At 40.3% G+C, this 25033-nt stretch overlaps 2 protein-coding genes across 2 annotated transcripts; one reads left to right on the top strand and one right to left on the bottom strand.

The window, feature by feature from the left end:
• Window positions 1-819: 819 nt before the first annotated feature.
• Window positions 820-21653, top strand: LOC101739489 (MAU2 chromatid cohesion factor homolog). Its single transcript, XM_012694807.4, has 12 exons — window positions 820-1202; window positions 1378-1557; window positions 1679-1801; window positions 4087-4215; window positions 9972-10080; window positions 10683-10847; window positions 11776-11955; window positions 12975-13084; window positions 14091-14192; window positions 14291-14394; window positions 15422-15624; window positions 16190-21653. Exons 1-12 carry the CDS (start codon window positions 951-953, stop codon window positions 16393-16395), a joined length of 1863 nt encoding a protein of 620 aa, XP_012550261.1. The 5' UTR covers window positions 820-950; the 3' UTR covers window positions 16396-21653.
• Window positions 20843-25033, bottom strand: LOC101743100 (protein SPMIP1). The gene is made up of 3 exons (XM_004922401.4): window positions 24747-25033; window positions 24186-24367; window positions 20843-22802 (listed from the first exon to the last, which is right to left on the bottom strand). The coding sequence occupies exons 1-3, from the start codon at window positions 24900-24902 to the stop codon at window positions 22592-22594; spliced, it is 549 nt and encodes a 182-aa protein (XP_004922458.1). The 5' UTR covers window positions 24903-25033; the 3' UTR covers window positions 20843-22591.

Here is a 25033-nt window from a genome sequence, read left to right as displayed (position 1 = left end):
CCGCGGACATGTTAAGTCTAGTAGCTGTTTGTAGTGTAGCGAATCACGTATTAAGTTATTATTAATTACACAATATTTTTCAAAAAAGGTATTAAAAATACAATTTTTTAAAAGCACTATATAAAAATAGATTGCCGCTTATGGCAATTATTATTGTAATTATTATTTTGTAAGGTTTTTAGTTTTAGGTTCATTGTTACAGCTGGTTGCATAATTTATTAATGTACTGTAATTACTTTGTCATAATTTCAACTACTCTACTACTTTCATTATTTTTCAATGTAGGTATTGTACGATGCACCGGAAACTATAACCTATCAGTTGTTAATTAAAATACCACGTTATTCTGATATACAACGTAAATTAAGCTCGTTGTAGCCTTACAACCTTTTTCCCATAACCGAGATACCGAATAGCGAAAGTGGTGAATGTTTTAAAATTCTCGAATTTTGAATTATGATTTTCTAAGAAATGGTCCACAAACACTTAAGGTTAAGTGCTCGTAGGAATGATGCATGGTCAAGGTCAAAATCCATAGCAAAACATTTTAATTTATTCAACTATCGACTGTAACACGTAGGTCGTAGAGCATAACTTCAATATTAATAAAAATGTAATATGAAAGAGCTCCACACGCAGTTTCATGCACTCGCTCCATCTCACTCTCTCGTATTCGTGCCATATGTCGCCTTATCTCTTTACGTGGACTCGTGTCGGTTCGAGACTCGTTCGGGTGGACTCGCCGCGCCACGCCTCCGCGCCGCGCGGTACCTATGCTCTAATCATGTCCGCATGTCCTTCATGTTCAACGCATTCGTAGTTCCTGCATAACAGTACACTTGGAATGGAAATGGAACTGTCTGAACATGTTAATTTTGACAACTCGGATTGAATGATATAGTTCCATATGAGGACATAGTTCCAGGAACTATTTAGGTCCGGAACTACGCATGTCTACTCCAAGCAGAAATGTCAAAATGGCGTCACCGCAAGACTGTTTGTATATTTCTTTACTTGGTTTAGCGGAACATTTTCGAACTTCTAATCCCCCTGACATAAAAAGTTGTATCCAGTGCTTACAAGCTGTGTTTAATTTTAATCCGCCAGCAAGGGTAGAAGCCAGGACTCATTTACAACTCGGTAATATACTTTTGACACACACCAAAAACATCGACTTGGCGAGAACGCACTTAGAGCAAAGTGTAAGTTTTTGTTATTGTTTTTCTTACCTATACAGGTTTTCGACTCTGTGAGAGAGAGGCTTTTGTACTGTCACAATAACCTTCTTTTTTTTCGAGTAGTAAGTTTGGTTAGAGAAATAAACAAGTAACAATGTGAAGTGGGTCATTAGTTGTGAAATAAATTTATTTATTACAGTGGTGCTTATCACAAACTACAAATGCTTTAGACGAGTTCAAGTTCGAGGCAGCTAGCGTTCTTGCTGAGCTATTTGAGCAGCAAGGTCAACCTGCACATTCTAAACCAATTCTAAGGAAAGCAATAGAGTTATCACAACATAGTGTATATTGGCATTGTAGACTCATTTTTCAACTGGCTGTGAGTATGTCATATTATTTATTAAACCTATAATTTATAAATTTTAATAAAAAATATTCAAAGAACTGCCTAATATGATCAACTTTTGCATACTTTAAATTTATATAATTTTTTCTTTCAGCAAATACATGCTACAGAGAAAGAGTATGAAGTGGCCAGTAGTCTACTTGGTGTTGGTGTGGATTATGCACAAATATCAAATGTGGCATATACACAAGTACTGTTCTTGTTAAGTAGGGTAATGGTAAGTTCATATTTTTCAATAGAAAGTAACATTGATAGCACAAATAGGGCTATTTTTGGAGCCAATCATAAGATCAACATAAATATTAACCATTAAGTTAAATTAAAAGTGAAGGGCTTAGGCCCCGTACTTAGGTACGAATGTAAAGGCACCCTTTTCTATGATAGTGGTAGAAGACATTGTAAGCCTGTTGTCACACAATTTAGATTTTTAAGTCATCCTCTGGTGGATGAATTGATATTGTAACGACATATTTATGGCCTCCATTAAGCACTCAAGCAATGAAAAACAGCTTGCTGTGTGCTTACCCTAAAGACTGTTTCCTATGTCATGAGTACTTGATACTTTTTTCTTTACCTGATGGTTGGTAGCCAACATTAAAGGCTATACCAAGTACGTGAAGATCAGTTGATCAACTCACAGGCTTAACCAGAATTGCGAACGCTGGCCTTAGCAAGCGCAGTGCTTTGCTGAATGTACCACCTCATCAGAACCGTAATCCACTGAGAATCATGCGAGAAACTCAATGGGTTGTTTGCATCAACATTGCTTGCATAGATCATGACATGATTTGCAGGTTTTGTATAGTGTCGCCTTGTTATGAAGGGACAATTTACTTCGCTTGCAAATCACGGGGTAGAGCCAGCCAAGTGAGAACACGGCTGGGTCGCAGACTGCCCTAATATGTGGACGTAATATTATCCCGTTGTCGAAGGTACGCCTAGGAGGTACTGAGATTTTGAAGCAAACGGAACAGGCTGGCCAAAGATTTTGATGATGGGAATGGAGCAGCAGTGTCGGGAGTGCCCCTTTTGACCAGTACTGCTTTTCTTTTCGTAGGGTTCATGTTGATGTGTCATTTACGGAACCACTGTCTTTAATTAATGGCTGCGATCTGGAATTTACTGTGGATGAACGACATCTTCCTGCTTGAGTAGTAGATAGTCGTATCATTGTCGAAGAGGGCTAACTGGGTCGCCGGCGACCGTTATGTTGTTATGCCGTTAATGTATAGGCTGAAAAGTAACGGGGTCTTGTGGGTCTCCGACCGAGATCTGACGTGGGAGAGAGCAGCTTACCTCTGCTATATACGGAGACCGAATAGTTCGACAAGAAGACTCGGATGATAAGAGCGAGACTGTCTGGCACGCCCATGTTGTAGTTTGTAAAGCAAACTAGATCGATATCGAAGAAAAGAAATCCCGTGCGGACCGGTGTTTTTTTAGTCCTACTCAGATATACTCTGTGAGGCGGAATCCAAACTGTTCATTTATGAGGAGATAAATAGACAGATAGTCTCAGGGGCCTTTACAAATCAGTTGTTCTTACAGTTTGCCTATCGCTGGGAGGAGGCTAATAGGGCGGTAGCTTACGGGTTCGGGAAAGATGCAGTTCATAATAGCGGCATTTAAAACAGAGCCTAACATAATTATCTGTTGCCCATCTAGTCGTCAGTACACTTGGTGAGAGGACACAAATCCTTTTAAATAGCTTTCTCACCTTGTATTTCTGGCTTTGTCTAGGCAAGATTTGACGTTCCGCTGTCGACCATGAAATCGAATTTGGTTTGATTCGGTGAGATAACTAACGTAAGCGGGGATTGACGCGTTCCTGACTCTTAAGAGATTCCTGAGCTCGGGGGACAGTCTGACGCAGTGGAAGAAGTCCTCCACATAGAGTTGATGGGGTGCATTGCCTGTCGCGTTATATTGTATTATATATCATGATCATGATATTCTGTTACAATGTTAGCCAATAATTACAAACCAAAATGTGTTTCTGGATCATTGGACAATTAATGTTCCAAAAAGATAAACTTCACGAATCACACCCTGCAGAGTTAATAAAATTTAAGAAATAAACGAATACATCAGTGTCACTTTAATCCCCTTAAGGAAGTAGTGGTAAAAAGTTTCACAGACTCAAATTTAAAAAATTGTCTCACTATGTTAATTTCCAATTTAGAGTTAATCGCAATGAGGGAAGAATATTAAATATATATTTTTAGTGCCTATCTACATACAGAAATGGAATGGATTGCACTCTTTGGTCTCAAGCTTTTCATTGTTGGCCAGTGAGATAATGTTTTTAAACAAGTGTGTCTAAGTGTGTTTAAGTTTTGTAAAACTGAAATCAACTTGCTATATAGACTATGTTACAAAGAACATAATAGCTACTTCTGTAAAAAATTTAGTGTTCAAAGCTGTTTCAATTATTCAAAATCAATGAAGATTAAATATTACGCATACAATTTTATTTATATATAAAAACTTTCTTTTTTTCAGTTATTATTAATAGATAAGAAAATTCAAGAAGTGTTACCATTATTAAATCAAGCTGGACATTTAGTAGATTCTTGGACAGGTAGTCTACACCAAAAAGAGTATCTAAAAGTGTTCTTTTTAGTTCTACAAGTAAGTTATACATAATTTTTTTGTATGTTTATCATACCCCTTTCTTTTTATGGTTTACATTAATGATTATCATAGCAAAAAATCCACAAACTTTCTTGGTAAGATGTAGGTGTTATGTGATAAAAGTTGATATTGCAAGATGTGGGTATGTGACTGTATCCATTTATACTTACTACTAAGTCCTTATTGTTCTGGAGTAGTATTATCATTTTGTTTTGAAACATTTTACTGGTGGTAGGACCGCTTGTGAGTCCGCGCGGGTAGGTACCACCGCCCCGCCTATTTCTGCCGTGAAGCAGTAATGCGTTTCGGTTTGAAGGGTGGGGCAGCCGTTGTAACTATACTGAGATCTTAGAACTTATATCTCAAGATGGGTGGCGCATTTACATTGTAGATGTCCATGGGCTCCAGTAACCACTTAACATCAGGTGGGCTGTGAGTTCGTCCAACCATCTATGCTATAAAAAAAAAATGATAGATGATATGTATAAGAGCCTCAGAAAAAAACCTGATAGTTAATATGCTTAAAAATGGTTAAAAGATGGGTGTGAGTGCAAATTGAGAACTATATATACAATATAATGTGTGCAGGACGAAATAGGGTTTTAATAGTTTTATCAAATAAATAGATTTGATAATATAGTTAATAAGTAATTACGTAACAAAAATGTATAATCTTAAATTATTTTATGTGCAATATGTTAGTGTATCAGATCAGAGAATGTAAATAGACCAATAGGAACGATTTGTGGAGCGCTTTCACTACGGTAACATACAGATCAAGGGACCCCCGAAAGTGGCGCGTCGATAGCGCGTCGCGAGATGGGGTACTGAAATAAATATAAAAGGATGGCCATTTATAGGCAAAATCAGTTCCCAGTGAATCTTCGACAAAGAACCATCAGCAAGATAGAAACAGTTCTCAGTGGATCTTCGACAGATACAGTTCTCAACAGACCATCAAGACAGAAACAGTTCTCAACAGACCATCCAGACAGAAACAGTTCTCAGCGGATCTTCAAGACAGAAACAGTTCTCAGAAGCTCTCCGACAAAGAAACATCAGCAAGACAGAAACAGTTACCAGCAGTTCTCCAATAGTACAGTTATCAGAAAACCACCAGTGAATCAGCTACCAGTGAACCAGACAGTTACCTGTGAAACCTCGCTACAGAAGCCGAAACCCATCGAAAGAAACAGCCGTCTTCTACCAGCGCACAAACAGACAGCAGAAAACATTATTACACGACTCGGAAACAGCCATACAGACCGGGTCGTGTACATTTCATGGTCCATTCGAGCCGGATCGAAGACAATTTCATTATTCTTTCGAGCCGCGGGTAAAGGATACATTTTGAAAAAAGGAAACTGGAACAATGCCGATAACGCGGTCAACAGGAAGAGGTCGGATCGAAACTAAACAATCGCCGCCCTCAGAAACCACAGCTACAATACAGAGCGTGTGGACAGAAACAACCGCGAATACCGTCATGAGTCTGGTAGCCCCCACAGCAGAATCATCGTGCGCAACAGCCAACATGGAAGCCACGATGAAAGTCGCAGAGAAACCTGGGAACTCAAAAACAGAGGCCGTCAAACAGTATATAGCCAAACAGAATGACGTGCCAACAAAACAGCGCGCCGGTACAGTCAAAACTGACCGGTCGCGAAACAGAAAAGAACAGAAGATAGCCAAAGCTAGAGAAGAGCTCGCCCGCCTACAGGTGGAGTTAGCAGCCGCCCGATTGGCCACGCTCGAAGCTGGATCTGATGACGAAAACAGCGAATCAGAATACAGTAAGTCAGAACTCGACGAAAGAGTGGGCACGTGGTTGGAAACGCAACCCACAAAAATGGAAAATCACGACCGACATAAGGAAACACCGGCGGGAGCCTGCGACAAACAAGACTTCTCAGATCTAACCGCAGCAATAACACTCGCCGTCAAAGCCGCCCGCGAACCAAGATACACAGAATTGCCATTCTTTAATGGAAATCACCAAGACTGGCTATCCTTTCGTGCAGCCTATCACGAGACGATGAATTCATTTACAAAAACAGAAAATATAAACAGACTCAGAAGGAACCTGAAAGGAAGGGCAAAGGAAGCCGTTGACGGATTACTTATAACGAACGCTGATCCGTCCGACGTCATAAGAAGTCTAGAAGCGCGATTCGGAAGACCGGAAACAATAGCCATAACGGAGTTAGACACGCTACGAGCTCTGCCAAGACTAACAGAAACACCAAGAGACATTTGTATATTCTCCAGTAAGGTGACCAACGCCGTAGCTACGCTTCGTGCATTAAATTGCACACATTACTTATATAATCCGGAAACTACCAAAACAATGTTAGAAAAACTCACACCAACACTACGTTACCGATACTACGACTTCACCGCGATACAACCGAAGGAGGATCCGGATCTGATTAAATTTGAAAAATTCATGAAAAGAGAAGCCGAACTGTGCAGCCCTTATGCACAGCCTGAACAGGTGGGGCACTACTCGCAGCCCGCACAACATAACAGACGCACACAAAACGTGCACATAGTCAGTGAGAAGCCATCACGAGCTAAATGTCCGGTATGTAGCAACACTGAACACACCACAACAGACTGCTACATATTCAAGAAGGCAGACTCAAACACAAGATGGGATATCGCTAAGAATAAACACCTGTGTTTCCGATGTCTCAAGTATAGAAATAAAACCCACCACTGTAAACCGAAGACGTGTGGCATTAATGATTGCAAATATACTCACAACAAGATGCTACACTTCGACAGAAAAATTGAAAAAACAGACAAGAGTGACAAGGAAACAACAGAGAACATTAATTCCGCTTGGACCGGAAAACAGAAACAGTCCTATTTGAAAATAATCCCAGTCCAAGTACAAGGACCGATAGGCACGGTTGATACATACGCGCTGCTCGACGATGGATCAACGGTGACACTCATAGACGAAATCATTTGCAAGAAGACTGGAATAACAGGACCAATCGATCCGTTACACATACAGGCGATTAACAACATAAAATCAACGGAAACAAGGTCAAGAAGAGTCAACCTCACGCTCAGAGGCCTCAACAGTCGAAAAGAAATAATACAAGCGAGAACAGTTAACGACCTACAAGCAACAGCACAAAAAATACCAAAGGAACAGATAGATGAGTATTCGCACCTACGAGACATCAGTGACATCATCACGTACGAGAACGCGAAACCTGGAATCCTGATTGGCCAAGACAACTGGCACATGTTACTAACTTCAAAAGTTAGACGAGGCAACAGGAATCAGCCAATAGCGTCACTGACACCTCTAGGCTGGGTATTGCATGGAGGTCGCACTCGTACCCTAGGCCACCACATAAACTACATAAATCATGCTAGCGAAACCCAAGAAGATGATAAAATAGAAAATCTGATAAAACAGTATTTCGCTATGGATGCGCTATGCATCACACCAAGAAAACCAAAAACAGACCCAGAGGAACAGGCGCTTCGCATCCTCAACAGCAATACAGTCCACACAACAGATGGAAGATACGAAACTGCTCTGCTCTGGAAAACAGATAATGTCAGTCTACCAGACAACTACAATAACTCGTTAAAGCGACTGATAAATATAGAAAACAAACTCGATCGTAATCCGGAACTGAAACAGAAATACACAGAACAGATGGAAGCACTCGTCGCGAAAAGCTACGCCGAGCCCGCTCCAAAAACAAAAACAGAGAACAGAACGTGGTATCTACCTCACTTCGCCGTCGTGAACCCCCTGAAGCCGGAAAAACTCCGAGTCGTCCACGACGCCGCCGCCAGAACAAGAGGGGTAGCTTTGAATGATATGCTGCTTAAGGGACCGGACCTACTCCAATCACTACCAGGAGTGATAATGCGATTTAGACAGCATAATATAGCAGTAACAGCAGACATCAAGGAGATGTTAATGCAAGTGAAATTAAGACATGAAGACAGAGACGCGCTCCGTTATCTCTGGCGCAAAGATCAGCGAGATGACAAGCCCCCAGAAGAAAACAGAATGACCTCGTTGATCTTCGGGGCGTCAAGTTCTCCTTCCACAGCAATGTATGTAAAGAACTTGACCGCCCAGAAACAAGAAGCCACGCACCCGGAGGCGGCAGTCGCAGTACAGAACAGACACTACGTCGACGACTACTTGAACAGCTTCAAAAGTTTAAAAGTACACACAACTACAGACTTTCGTCGAAAACACGAAAGAAAACCGACCTCGAAGACCTTCTGGACCGACAGTAAGATAGTGTTGAGACGGACAAGGACGGGATCACGCTCGTACAAACCTTACGTCACCCAACGCCTGACAGCTATAGAAGACAGTGCAACAGTAAACGGGAGGCGATGGTTACCCACGAAGCATAACTCAGCCGACGACGTGACCCGCGACGTCCCAATGCCGTACCACAACGAACATAGATGGTTCAGAGGGCCAGAATTCCTATGCCAACGACGAGACTCCTGGCCCACGGAAACGGCGACAGTAACAACAACAAAATTAATAGATAAAGTAAACATAGCAGCCACAGCACCGGCGGGAGCCTCATGGCCGAGGCGTCGCCATGAAAAGTGGAAGTGCCAGCCACGAAATACACGCATGCGAGGGAAAAGTGATAGCGACATATTCAGATCCCGACAACGTGGGGCGCACCGTATACATCAAAACCAAGGGTGGAGTTCTACGGAGACCAGTACGAAAACTACTGATCCTGCCCATCGAAGAAGACCATCCTGCACCGAGAAGAATGCGACTGACTCGCACGGCGGGAGTAATGTGCAGGACGAAATAGGGTTTTAATAGTTTTATCAAATAAATAGATTTGATAATATAGTTAATAAGTAATTACGTAACAAAAATGTATAATCTTAAATTATTTTATGTGCAATATGTTAGTGTATCAGATCAGAGAATGTAAATAGACCAATAGGAACGATTTGTGGAGCGCTTTCACTACGGTAACATACAGATCAAGGGACCCCCGAAAGTGGCGCGTCGATAGCGCGTCGCGAGATGGGGTACTGAAATAAATATAAAAGGATGGCCATTTATAGGCAAAATCAGTTCCCAGTGAATCTTCGACAAAGAACCATCAGCAAGATAGAAACAGTTCTCAGTGGATCTTCGACAGATACAGTTCTCAACAGACCATCAAGACAGAAACAGTTCTCAACAGACCATCCAGACAGAAACAGTTCTCAGCGGATCTTCGACATAGAAACATCATAGAAACAGACAGTTCTCAGCAGATCATCAAGACAGAAACAGTTCTCAGAAGCTCTCCGACAAAGAAACATCAGCAAGACAGAAACAGTTACCAGCAGTTCTCCAATAGTACAGTTATCAGAAAACCACCAGTGAATCAGCTACCAGTGAACCAGACAGTTACCTGTGAAACCTCGCTACAGAAGCCGAAACCCATCGAAAGAAACAGCCGTCTTCTACCAGCGCACAAACAGACAGCAGAAAACATTATTACACGACTCGGAAACAGCCATACAGACCGGGTCGTGTACATAATGAGAACTACCTCCTACTAATAAACTTTCCAAAAAAAAATATTTTTTATTGAAACAATTTTTTCTTTTACTAGCAAACCCTGTAGAAAAGCATACTTTTAACTAGTAACTGTAGAAGTAGAAAACTGTCTCGGTTAGGTGTTTAATGCTCATTTTATTGCAAAATTTTGTTGAATTGGAATAAAATTGCTTTTCAGGTATGTCACTACCTTATGGCAGGACAGGTGAAGAGTGTGAAGCCATGTCTAAAGCAACTGCAACAGAGCATACAGACAATAATGGCACCGACATGGCCTGATGATGATGGTAATTTAACATTTTATAGATATGTAAGCCTGGCATTGTTGACTCTAGCATAGTTATCATTCAATTGGTTCTTTTAGAGGATATTTTGGCGATATTGAGTTTCATATCCTTACTAGTCATGCTTACTAGGAAGTGACGCCTTCAGCTTTCGTACTCGTCGAAATCGACAAAGAGTTCGATGTGCAACCTAACCCATGAATCAGCTCGCTGAGTTTCTCACTGGATCTTCTCAGCGGGTCGCGATTCCGATCCGGTAGTAGATTCATTCGCGAAGTAGCTGCTCTTGAGTTGTTAGGTCTCCTTCGGAGGCGCTCGGGCAGCTGTTAGCAAATCCCACCCCTCCTGGCTGAGCCTTTGGTCGCCCACCTGTCCTGGTGAAACTGGAAAGGCCTCCAGACCACTAGTAATCCTTCAATCCTAAAAAAAAAACTTGGAAGTATAGCTAAGTAGTTATCCAGGTAACCAGATTCATCATGTCTCGGCTTTGAGTCCTGAATGCTAGTTAAAAAAAAGTACTTTGAAGACCAAAGTATATGTATAATGTAAAAATTCGAAGTACATATGTACTCACATTTAGTTAATAATAATGAATATCTGTTCAGCTGTGTGCGGTACGGTTCCCGGCGAGTCGTTCATCTGGTTGTCGCGACAGCAGCTGTACGTCCTCGTGTACCTGGTCACAGTGATGCATTCAGCACAAGCCGGCTACATGGACAAGGCGCACAAGTACACAGAAAAGGCTCTAGCACAGATTGATAAACTTACTTGTATGTCAGACCCAATATATTTTTAATATATACATAAAATATGCTTCATTTAATTACCACTTTGTGATCATAACCATGTAATTTTCAGTTTTACTGATAGATACTAAAATTATTTAAAACACTAAATAAACCAGTAATTTCGTAACAGTTTTACTGTTTAAAAGTTGAATAGCAAAGTTATGGAAGGTAAATTTCTTGATTTGGGCAATAGAGATCTGCTGGACATGGTGTATTTTAGGCCACGCTGATGTCTAGCAATGCATGTAATTCGTTCCATCAATCTACTGATGTTTTTTTTATTGCCCTTGTAGACAGACTAGCATAGGGCCCACCTGATGGTGATTGGTTACCGTTGCTCATGACTTCAGCAATGCCAGGGGCAGAGCCAAGCCGCTGCCTACCGCTTAATACTCTCCACAAGCCTCGTTTGAAGAAGGACATGTCATAGCACTCGGGAAACACCGTGGAGGGCAGCTCATACCTGTACCTGGCAGAAAAGACCTCTGGAAATGCACTGTGGATGATCGCAGTGGCTCCAGGTAGTATGGGTGAACTCTACTCCGGTGGTGCGATGGTAAAAACGAGATGACGGTACCATCTCGAACAATTCCTCAGAGCATTCCCCATGGAACATGCGGTACAAAATACAGAGGGGACCGAAGACCTTCCGCAGACCCAGAGGTCCCAAACGATCCGTGAAAATGGGATTATCGACAGTCCGAACGGACTAATAATAATATAATAATAATAATATAATTCTATCTACGGCCACTATATCGTTTTTGTACTTTTGGGTAGTTTTAGCTGAAATGGTTACAATGCTGCCGGGACTGTGGAGAGTTGCTGCAAATGATTGTCGCAAAAACGTTAGCTGTCAGATAACCCGAACCTTATGGCGCCGATGACTAATCGCCTACCTTGATTACAGCGAGCGCGGGCGAGGAGGCTGGCGGCGCGGAGCGGCAGTCCCGCGGCGCGACGCTGGCGTGGCGGCTGCGCATGGCGCTGGTGGAGCACGCGGCGCTGTGCCGCCTCGTGGCCGGCGGCAAGGCGCACGCGCTCAACGAGATCGCACGCGCCGCGCACCTGCTCACCGTCGCGCCCACGCGTACGTATCCGCATCTAATAATAGGCTTTTGATTTATATTTTTTTTATTGCTTAGGTGGGTGGATGAGCTCACAGCCTACGTGGTGTTAAGTGGTTACTGGAGCCCATAGACATCTACAACGTAAATGCGCCACCCACCTTGAGATACATGTTCTAAAGTCTCAGTATAGTTACAACGGCTGCCCCACCCTTCAACCCGAAACGCATTACTGCTTCACGGCAGAAATAGGCAGGGCGGACTCGCAAGTGGTCCTACCTCCAGTAAAAATTCACATACATTTATGTAGTACGGCTTACTTCGATTACCTACGTTAATCAGTGTCATCTAGTTTAAAATAGTTGTAATACCTACATAAGTACATCCACCATTAAATGGTCCTAAAATACATATGGACGTTTCGATAATTCGATATTTTATTCTCATAACATTGATGTGTCGATGTCATCGAATCGATGGCTCGATCGATCATCGACGTTCCAGCTAACGGTTAATGTTTATTCTAAATTAAGAACATCCCTACGCACCCCCCATACACGCACTCTGCTCGCTGATCTAAATATATGCTAGTGGTCCCCCGGTAGGCGAGATTCGACTATAATTAATTGAAATTATAACTTTGTACACTATTATGATTCTATTGTCAAAAACTATTATACTTCTATAATCACAGATTTCGCCAAGACTACAATAAGACAAATATTGATAAAGACAAACAATATTTAATCTATTCTCAATTTGACCACAGACTTTATGCAATAAGAAAAGTTTGACAATAAATAAATAGTATGCATGAGTGTGTGTCAAATACATGGTAGTGTGTGTAATGTTTTTTTTTGTTTTTTATTGATTTAATGTATTTTTATGCATAAAGAGTATATTAACATTCTGCACTCCTTCTCTATATTCTCTATAAGTGTGGGAAATTTCATACTCTTCCGTCCGCGCAATTTTCGTAAAAAGGGGTACAAAGTTTTTGCTTAACGTATTAATATATAGATAATGTGTGACGTCATTACAGCGGCGAGCGCGGCGGCGCACACACCGCAGCTGCACTGCTTGCTGGGACTGTACGCTATGTCGATGAACTGTATGGAGGCCGCTGAGACACAGTTTCACACAGCTATACACGTAAGCAATGTTTTAACTTCACCAAAAAAGCTTACACGATATTAGCGGATTGAAATAAATTCCGCAGAATTCTCTTACCCATAATATGTCACATTTATTTTTATTTTTTATTGCACCGATGGATGGACGAGCTCACAGCCCACATGTTGATAAGTGGTTACTAGAGCTCATAGATATCTACCACGCAAATGCGCCACCCACCTTGAGATATAGTTTTAAGCTCAGTATAGTTACAACGGCTACCCCACCCTTCAAACCGAAGCGCATTGCTGCTTCACGGTAGAAATAGGTAGCGGTAGAATAGGTTATAAATTTCGACAAATTATCTTTTTTTTTATTGCTAAGATGGTTGGACGAGTCCACGGCCTACCTGGTGCTAAGTGGTTACCGGAGCCCATTGACATCTTCAACGTAAATGCTGCCAACCAACTTGAGACATTAGTTGTTAGGCCTCACTTTTAACAGTACAACGGCTGCCCCACTCTTCAAACCGAAACGCATTACTGCTTCACGGCAGAAATACGCAAGGTGGTACCTACCCCTGCTGACTCACAAGAGGTCCTACCACCAGTAATTACGCAAATTATAATTTTGCTGGTTTGATTTTTACTACACGATGTTATTCTTTCACCGTGGGAGTTAATCGTGAACATTTAAGTACGTATTTCATTAGAAAAATTGGTACCCGCCTGCGGGATTCGGACACCGGTGCATCGCTCAACACGAATGCACCGGACGTCTTATCCTTTAGGCCACGACGACTTCATAGTAGTATGGACAGTGTTGTATTCGTATAAATGTTTTTTTCATAGTGTCATCAACAGACAATGAGTAACTAACCATTAGTATTTAGTGATAATCACAGCAGTACGGTCGGGTTTTAAGTGATAAACAAACTACCAGACCGATTATAAATTTGATTTTTCTTTGCTGTTTACAAATACGCCAATCGTACTTTAACAAAAACAGTTTTAATTATATTATATGATTTAAAATTAATTTACAGACGTCACAAGAGAGGGACCTGTGGATGTTTGCTAAATTAAATCTGGCAATTGTATATCTAAGGGGACGAAGAGACAACGATTTAGCGCAACTCATGGAACAGGTTAAAATCTAATATATTTTCTTTAAGTTTTCTGATTATTTTTTCCCACTATTATCCGTATGGTGATTTTATTGCATTTAGATGTTCTGTGTTGTTAGGTTAGGCCGGAAGCGTTACCACCTTACGCGCACGGACTGCGAGCTGCCTCTTACTACGTGCTGGGATTGCAAGCCTTCTTCCAGGCGAGGTACAATGAAGCAAAGTGAGTGTAATACTACAGTATTTTCATATGTTTCAATTAGTATAGAGCTGTGTGCTTAGTGCGAGTTTAACGTTCTCGATAGCGTAAAAGTTAAGTCAAATTTGTATGGAACGTTTGCCTATGTTTTCCGCTAAGGGCACTGTCCCAGCTGCATACAAATTTCAGGTAACTTTCACGCTTACGAGAATGTTAACTCGCACTAAGCACACTGTAAATACTAGTTAAAAGCTATCGTAGAATTATTTTGTCCGTGTAGTTTGGGTCTTAAAATATAGCCCGGCTAGGGCGGTGAGAATGTTGCGCGGGCGCAACGCCATTATCGATAAAAGCAAATGAGTCATGGAAGGCAGGTACACGGCGGCGGGGCGGTATACGAAGGGTGGTGAGACATTGTTATGTTATGAGTAATTTGTTGTACCTACCTGCAAATTGTAGTACATATGTCGAAGAGAAATGTGATTTTGTGCATTCGCTCTCTGAATTTCTTTAGTGACACAATGGCTACTCCTTTGTTTTGTACCAAAACGGCAGAATTTATTCAAATATTTTGCTTATTGGCAAAAATATACCAGCACAAGCGCGTGTTATTATCAACAATGTGTTAAAAATTTTCACTGAAATGAGAATAGATCCCGAAAAGTTACAAAGTGTTAATTTCTGACGTTCTCGTTAACTTGCTGCGGCGATATGTGGTGTAAGTGTTCGATTAGTGATTTTTTTTCTTTCATTTTTATCACTAACCCACAAAATGACAAAACTAAATACACTATCGATAACGCTTATCGACAACAATAATGCGCATCACTATGCCCGTCCATAAGGCTCGTGAGTGGAAGAGAGAGTGAAATACTCGCTTCACCGCTCCGATGTTTTATGACCCAAACTGCACGGACAAAATAATTCTACTATAGGTAGGTACATGCATGCAGGTATTCATGCACAAAATGTAATTTGGATGTGAGATAAACTAAAAGCATCAATAACGTTCTTTTTCTTTTCTAACTAAATGTAAATTTATGTATTTCAGGCGATATTTACGAGAGACCCTGAAAATGGCGAATGCGGAAGATCTGAACAGGCTAACTTCATGTTCCCTAGTGCTTCTGGGGCACATTTTCCTATCAATAAACAACTCTAGGGAGAGCATGAACATGGTGACGCCGGCCATGCAGTTGGCCAGTAAGATACCCGATGTCCATGTGCAGCTCTGGGCTTCGGCAATATTGAAAGGTCAGTAGCATTCATTATAGGAATTATCATATTCGTTTTAAAGAGATCAGGTTTTTCAGAAAAGAAATTGTTACTATGAATGAAATGAAATAGATCAGGTATATAGTCTAATAGCGCATAGCTACATTTAGACAGCCCTAACATCGTTTCTTTTTCGTTTTAACTGTAAGTCTTAATTATTAGTTTTTTAAATTGGCATATACATAATGTTTAATGAAAATTAGATCTTAGCCTTAACAGAATGCAGTTATATGTATATGCCCTATTTGTATATATTTTTTTCAAAGTATAATTTAAAAAAAATCATAGTATAATATAATTCTGCTGAATATTTGCTTGTGATTAAAAAAGTATAAAGAATGATTTTTCTTGCTATTTTGCTGAAATAAAACCAACCTATACTGCCAACGAATACAAACTAGATATGACCTCATGTAAAATGCCTAATACAAATGTTAGACCAAGCATCACTACATCACTTGATACCAAATTTAGGTTTGTTTAGCCATTATGGTTTTTTTTTAAAACTAACAAACAAAAATAAAAAAATATTATCCCTGTCCAGATTTGTACCGGTTGGCTGGCGACACGGAACGTGAAAACGAGGCGTACCAGATGCACTGCAACTTTTCGCAGGCGTTGCTCAAGGACCACTTTCAGGCGACGCAGCTCCCCCAGCACGCGCTGCTGCACTGGAGCACCGGCGCGCCGCCCGCCCTGCCGCCCCCGCCTCCGCCGCCGCCCCCGCCGCCCCACGTCGCGCATCTGTAGTTCCCTCAATGGAACTTGACTGCTGGCGTTGCTACTCTCCCAGCACGCCTCTGCACTGGAGCACCGGAGCGCCTACCGCCCCCCACCCCCGCCCCCGCCGCCGCACGTCGCGCATCTGTAGCTCCTTAATGGAACTTGACTACTGGCGATGGTGCTCCCCCAGCGCGCGCTTCTGCATTGGGGATCCGGCGCGTCCTCACTCAAGGACTGTTTAATTAGTGATTGAAGTGATATGTCGCGCATCTAGCGATAGATAATGTCTAACTATTCAGTATATTGCCTTCTTCACGTTGACGACTGTGCTCCCATCGTGGCTAGCTGTGACTGAATTCGTGAATAGTTTCAAACAATGACTAAAGTAATTTAAATGGTTTTATTAGTAAAAACAGTAAAATTAATTGAATAGCCTTACACCTCAAAAAAGGTACTATCTGCAATAGCATGTTGTTTGTGTGCTGCATTGTTCAAATAACTTTGTAATATTCAAGCCACTTCCATAAGAATGAGTTTATTTTGTTAGTATATTTTAGGATCAAAATTGCATCAATATGAAATGAAGAAATAGGGCTCTCAATCCATTCATAGACCTTGCCCCTTAGCTAACACCACACTCGCATAGGTCATGATTAGAAGTCGGAATAGGTAGATTGATTTAAGGTCGTTGACGTCAAACGTAGAGGATAATATGGATATGCCTCCAAAAACCGGAACTTCTTATTTATTGTGATACTAGCTGACCCAGCAGACTTCGTAGTGCCTCAATCGATAAATAAAAGACAAAACGAATCCGTCCGATGGGGGACACATCAAAGGACAAACAAAATTGTTATTTTTATTTAATTCCGAGCATTCTCATATATACCTTCTCTGCACTTCCACAAATAATTTAAGACCAAAATTAGCCAAATCGGTCCAGCCGTTCTCGAGTTTTAGCGAGACTAACGAACAGCAATTAATTTTTATATATGTATATAGATTTGTTCCGGAATTTTGAAATTAGCATGAATCTGGGTTTAAGGTGAAAAACGTATTGATAATATTAATCTACGCTACCAGTGCTAGCTAATGGTGAAATAAATCAGTATTTTATTTTATACTAAAACACTTTGGAATAGTTACACCGTATTTTGTCCCTTTCTGTTGAATTAGAAATGACGCTTGTCAATATGAGACAAAACTTAGACAGGGCTTTTTGTTACTTTATCTCATAAATATAGAAATTGCATCCGATGAGGATTAAAAATATATTTTTTCAATTTAAAATAAATAATCATTATGGATAAAAAGGCATGTCCATATTATAATATCTTGACGCAAGTATATAAAATCAATCTACCTACTCCGACCACTGGTCATGATAGACTGTGTACAAGTTTTGAAACTCATATAATGAAGGGACATTTTACTACCACCTATAGATAATATGTGCTGCACTGTCTTGAAGGCCAAAGGGAAAGGATCAGGGAGGAGGTTTCTTCCAGCAGCCAAACCTAAGTTATCTGAATTTATATTTGCTTTGTTTATTGGTAGTATACACTTTAGATACACATAATCTTCTACAAACCAATTGCACATAGAGAGAATTGTAAAGCACATAATCGAATCAAGAAGTCGGTATAGGCAAACACAAATCTAAAGCGTTAGTTTGAAAATAAAGCTAAAACTTACAACAGTACACAAAGTACTTTTTATCTCAATGGCGTAAACCATAGATTTGGTAATGACACTCATGACTTATGCACACAAGCTAAGCTGTGCTCGAAGGAAACATTCTAGAAGCTCACTGCTCAGTACAAATTAAAGGTTTTACAAATACTTTAATACTGTAGATTGGGATGAATCGGGACCCTTTCCAAATCCAACACAAATTTTCAATGTTTTTCTCTTATGGTAATACCAATATAATTGAGATTAAAATTGTTCCGGAAAGTTAAATTTTTATAGACGATGCGTTATTATACATAGTTCATTACAAAATATACACAAAAACTGAAAAAAACTAGCTTGATTCGATTCACCCTGGATTTAGGGTTAATTAGGTTACGTATGAGGACAATAGAGTTTTATCGATAGGGCTGGGATTATTTAGTTGTTAGGTAGGTACTTAACTTTAGGTAGGTAATTAACTGTTTAATATCTTTAATGAGTTACAAAACTTTGATGACTAAATTAAACTATTTAATATTCTTAAACACTAAATAAAAGTCATTTTCAGTTCAACAAAATTAAATCTAACAACTCAACAATAGTATCGTGACATCCCAGATTTGTCCCTATTCTAACACTAGTCTCTATTCCCCCCAATCTACTGTACCCAAAGCATTTTGATCTTTTAATTAAAATAATAATGTAATAAAGTTGGACCCATTTTGTACATTGCTGTATCACCACACTTACTTATCAGCCACAAATTGAAACCTTATTTTATCATCTATTATATTTTAGCTATATATTTTTAAACTTTAAATTGAGAGTGAATCGAAATTTTTAACTGAAGGTTGTAGATAATATTCCCTTGGATATATAGATTATACTTTAATGGTGATTGTTGACACAATTTGCAGTTGCCACCTGTCATTAATAATTAACAAATCTAGCAACGGTTACGTTATTTTGTTTACTTCGAGTTATGAAGAGTGCATGACATGATAGATTACACCGCGTTTGGACATTTGCGGTAGGCAGCGGCTTGGCTCTGCCCCTGGCATTGCTGAAGTCCATGGGCGACGGTAATCACTCACCATCAGGTGGGCCGTGTGCTCGTTCGTCTGCCTACAAGGGCAATTAAAAAAAAACATTATTATTTAAATATCACTAAAATATTTGACTCAATTCTCGTGTAAGCGCGCGTCATATCCGCGCTGTACGAGAACATTGACCCGAGCATCAGCTGATTTTAAATTGCTCGTTATGTGTAGTCTTACAAAAATTAAAATGTTTAGTTTTTTTTAAATGTCAATACATAATTTGAATGGACGGCATTAGCACTGTCATCTTTCTCAACACGGTGTGCGAGTCTGATATTTTCATAGCTATTTCGAATCATTCAAGTCGACCCGTGGATGTCAGATATCTTATTTAATTTGCTGTCATCTTTTGTCTTAACACAAAAAGTAGGTAATTGCTATTGACTGCACCACTTTACTGATTGTACGAAGTCTTGTGTGTCCGCACGGGTACCGTCCTGCCTATTTCTGCCGCGAAGCAGTAATGCGTCTCGGTTTGAAGGCTGGGGCAGCCGTTATACTGTAAAAACTTTGAGACCTTAAACTCATATTTTAATGTGAATGGCGGCATTTACGTTGTAGATGTCTATGGGCTCCGGTAACCACTTAAAACCAGGTGGGCCGTGAGCTCGTCCACCCATCTAGGCAAAAATAGAAAAAAACATTGCTTGAACAATATTGGTTAAACTGTAATTAAGATTGTTTCTTTTTTATTTCGACTGTTGTGTTGGGAACGCTTCTCGCGGTGTTGGCAAAATTTGATTTAAAAAAATTCATTAATTCTGCTCTAAAAACCGATTCAAATGTCAGTAGTTAAAAGTTTCAAGCCAAATGTATGGCTTGAAACTTTTTACATGTCTCTCCGTTTGGCTAAAGTCAAGTACGCCTGTGTGCTTAGTGCACAAAATTGAGGTATTTTCTAAATCGGTGTAAAGCCTGTTCATTCAAAGGTATGTGTTTTTCTTCGCCGTTAACATCGTTTTTAATGAAACAAAAAGCTTTTCAATACTCTAGCGTACTTCCAAGGTCCTTCATGACATACAATTAGACAAATAGTTGCCGTCGTCCATGGACAACATTTGTGCCCTGTGACAGTCGGAACGGCGTCTAACTCGAACTGCTTCCGGTCGGTGTGCTTAGTGCGAGTTATTTTTTAACGTTCTCGATAGCGTAAAAGTGAACTCAAATTTGTATGCAGTTGGAACGTTTGCCTGCGTTTGCCGCTAGGGGCGCTGTTCTAACTGCAAAAAAATTTGAGTTAACTTTTACGCTATCGAGAACGTTAAAAACTCACATTAAGCGTATTGAAGGCCTTAATCGACCCAACCGCTAGTTTTAGTTGCGTATAATGATTACAGTTGATAAAATTATATGTATTTATCTCGATGCGCCGAAGTTGCCTCATACAATTATAAAAGAGCGCCGGTTGTGTTCTTGCACGGTTGTGTTGGGTTTCCGGCACCCGTTGGGTTTCCAGCACCCGTTGTCGACCCAAGTAAATAATTCTTGACGATTCTAGTTCCGGTCGGGTAAATGACACACACACGAATAGTTAAAAGATACTACAGCATTGTGACTTCACGGTATTCTTAACCGGAGTAATACGGTGGTTTGATCTCATTCAGTCACTCTATTATAGCAAAACAACAAGGGCTTTTGAACCTTGCAAAAAAAATGATATTTTACATACAGAGAAAATATATGTGACAGAGAAACTCGAATAATATCGGACATTTTATTTTCAATATGACAAATCCATTAATAGAAATATTAAAAGCGTATTATTCAGTATTGTTTTAATATCTTTTGTTAACTCAATTGGATCTCAAGTCCAGTTTAGAATCCTTCCTATAATTACTACAATTCTTCCAAATGTACATAATATAATATAATTGTGCTGATTGTTATTTCGTTAAAAATATATTATTTTTATTGACATTGTCTACGCTTGTATTGTGTTTGTAAAGACACTGTCAAACGAGTGAGCATTATATAATAAGTTTTTATAAATTATTTGCGAATTCGAACATAGGAGTATGAGTTCTGCTACCCAAAGGACTGATCTAATGTAATAATGTCGAATGAAACTTGAGAAAGAACAAAATGTCTCATTTATTTATTTTATTAATTATTCATTCTCTTTAGTAATTTGTTAGTAAATGTATGCGTTGATGATAATATAGTTAATTATTTTTATTATGACAACGGATCTAATGGATCCTCCGCTTTGGTTCTCAATGGGCGGGTTTTCTTTGTTTGTCACAACAATTGTTCGAGAAGATTCCATTATCATTCATCTTATTTTTTATACTTTAGATTAGGGTCTGAAGATTCGTCCGCTGCTGAACCAAACAAGAGTCGTGTACTGTTTGAATGTAACCTTGAGCATGTAAACCTTCTCGCTAGTTCCCTATCGAACAGTTAGATGTGGCCTTATGAAGAAGGGAGTACATGAACTATTGTTAATATGTAAATAAAAGTTGAATTATTGTAAATAATAATAAAAAATATAAATTATATGTTTTTTCATAAGTTTCGTGTTTCATTTTGTTTTTACCGTAACGAATATTCGTAGTACCTATTCAAGATAGTTGCAATGCTATTATACTCGTATATATCATCTTGCTTCTCTTGTAGTGGGATACAATCTTAAAATGGTAATATTAAAATAATTTACAGTAGAGTATGGGGTACAGTCATAGAAATGTTAAAATATTATGCAAATCTTCATTACTATATAGTTTAAGAATGGTTGCCCGGAACACAAAATTGAGGTATTTTCTAAATCGGTGTAAAGCCTGTTCATTCAAAGGTACGTGTTTTTCTTTGCCATTAACATCGTTTTTAATGAAACAAAAAACTTTTCAATACTCTAGCGTACTTCCAAGGTCCTACATGACTAGATTATTAGATAGATGTAATTAGATCAATAGTTGCCGTTGTTCATGGACAACATTTGTGCCCTATGACAGTCGGAACGCCGTCTAACTCGAACTGCTTTCGGTCGGTGTGCTTTGTGCGAGTTTAACTTCTCGATAGCGTAAAAGTTAACTCAGATTTGTATGGACTTAGAACATGTTCCTACGTTTGCCGCTAGGGGCGCTGTTCCAACTGCAAATTTCAGCTAAATTTTACGTTATTCCCGGTCATCGTTCTCGTCGAACCCGTGGATTGCGACGAAGGGCTCGACGAGTAAATTAACCCACAGACACAGCCCACTGAGTTTCTCGCCGGATCTTCTCAGTGGGTCGCGTTTCCGATCCGCTGGTAGATTCTGCGAAGCACGGCCCCTGCTAGGGTTCATGCTACCAACGTCAGGTTTGAGCCCCGTGAGCTCACCCACTAGTTAAGGTTACGCTGAAATAGCCTCTCAAGGCTATCAGCTTAGGTAGGAAAAAAAAAGCTATTGGGAACGTTAAAAAACTTGCACTAAACACACTGGACCCTTTAATGTTTAGCTGGCACTAAAGTCAGTTAAAATGGCATGAATATTCGCTGCAGATAGAGTGTTGTCCGGCAGCGGGCTGCGCGTAGTGCGGCGGATCGGGCGCCAGGTTGCTTTTCCTATAGAACGTGTCCCTTAGAATGGCGCAACGTCCGAAGTTCACGTCACGAGCGCGCTGTCTCGACTGTTTTTGTTGCCAGCCGTAGTCCCAGTTGGTTGTAATGCGAAAGAAATATCTGAGATACGTGAAAAAAAAGCTTTAAAAACATTCGTGTACATTAACAATGTCAATGTACAGTCAAGCGACTGCCCATCGAAGCGTAAGTACTTTCCGCAATCCTCGTTTGATTAAAGACATTTCATTTGACTGGTGGTAGGACGTCTTGTGAGTCCGCACGGGTAGGTACCACCACCCTGCCTATTTCTGCCGTGAAGTAGTAATGCGTTTCGGTTTGAAGGGCGGGGCAGCCGTTGTACTGTTACAAGTGAGAACTTAGAACTCATGTTTCAAGGTGGATGGCGGCAATTTACGTTGTAGATGTCTATGGGCTCCGGTAACCAATCAAAACCAGGTGGTCCGTGAGCTCGTCCACCCATCTAAGCAATAAATAAATAAAATTGTACTCTAGAAAGACCCAGATTAGCAGCTCATTTTAAAATCTCTTTAAAGACACTGTAAATAACACACTGGTTATAGGTGGTTTGAATGGACTCTGCTACAGCGATGAGCGGTGCGATGGTAATAACGAGATGACGGGATCATCTCAAACAGTTTCATAAAGCCCTCAGTCGCAACGTTTTCGTTGCGGCGATGTTTGAAGTCCAGAAAGCCATTCGTGCACCATACAAACATCTTAGTAGGTATAATTTTGTTTTTTTTTTTATGATTGAAGGATTACTGGTGGCCCGGAGGCCTTTCCAGTTTCACCAGGACAGGTGGGCGAGCAAAGGCTCAGCCAGGAGGGGTGGGATTTGCTAACAGCTACCCGAGCGCCTCCGAAGGAGACCTAACAGCACAAGAGTAGCTGCTTCGCGAATGAATCTACTACCGGATCGGAATCGCGACCCGCTGAGAAGATCCGGCGAGAAACTCAGCGAGCTGATTCATGGGTTAGGTTGCACGGCGAACTCTTTGTCGAGTTCGACGAGTACGGTTACCGAGGTCCCTAAGCCTGCTCCTAGTGTTAGAGCCCTAGGTCGTCGACCTAGGTCGAGGCCCAGGTCGTCGTGTAGGTCAACGTTCCTCACGAACCACGGAGCTCCGACGGCTAACCTGCAAAAGCGGGATTGTAGAGATTGGAGGGTGTCTATGTGTGTGCGGGCCGCGTGAGCGAACACCACACTCGCGTAAGTCATGACGGGCCTTATGCAAGTTTTGTAAAGTGTCACCTTGTTCCGAAGGGACATTTTACTCCGCTTACAGATCATGGGGTAGAGTCTACCGAGAATAAACGCGGCACGGTCACGGACTGATTTTATAAGCGGGCGGAATGTCATCGATGCATCCAGGGTAACGCCCAGGTACATGACCTTCCTGGCCCAGGGTTTGGGTTATCTAAAGAGATATAATTTTGTCTGTTGTCAAGCAAAAGATATATATATATCAATTTCACACTAACTTCTCCTCTGGTGCTTGTTTGTTCCTCGCCTTGAAATATTTCTCGGCCGCGCCTTTGTCTCTGCTTCCGTAAAACAAATCTAAAACTTCAGGTGCTATAGGTTTCATTAAGCTATCGTCTTCGGCTGGTGTTAGTTCTCGCAGTGGAACTTCTACTGGTTTCTTAACTGGTTCGTCTAATTTCTGAGAACGCACCGGTTTAATATGTATTATTTTTCTAGTTTAAATTATAATTATTTATGTACAGTCAAGTATTAATAGTATTATTATTAGTAGTAATAAGTATTATAGAGTATTTAGCATTATAGGTAATTCTACCAAAATTCTATAAATTTTATTGTTAAATGAAACAAAAAGCCCTGACTGTTTTAAAAAATACTAACTGGAAAATAAAAAACTGTCTCAATAATATAAAGGTTAGTAGACTTATCGACCGAGAGAAGCAAAAATATTTAGGTAACTTTTGTGTGTCATTGATACATGGGCATCAGAGACCCAGTTAGCCCTCTTCGCCGATGGTACGGCTATCCACGATTATGATTTGTAATAATTTATGTTTTACCGCTATCAGCTCATGGGCTAGTGCTATGGACGTGTCGATTTCTCTGACACGTTTCTCTTTGGCCGCTTCCAGAACTTTCAATAAGTTCTCCTGGTACCAGCGCCGATCGCGCCTCTTTGACTTCTGTGTGGCATCAGCGTAGAATTCATAAGACATTTTATGAAGCTCAGTTATGCTTTAATTCATCAATGCATAATATTACTTTTCTTTGTCATGAATGATAATAATTCTCACAAGAATTTTGACAAAACTCAAAAGATGCTTAGTCTATTGTAAATTTGTTTCAA

This window comes from Bombyx mori, chromosome 19 (assembly GCF_030269925.1).
Source record: "Bombyx mori chromosome 19, ASM3026992v2".
Taxonomy (NCBI): domain Eukaryota; kingdom Metazoa; phylum Arthropoda; class Insecta; order Lepidoptera; family Bombycidae; genus Bombyx; species Bombyx mori.
This window is presented reverse-complemented; position numbering and strand designations above follow the sequence as displayed.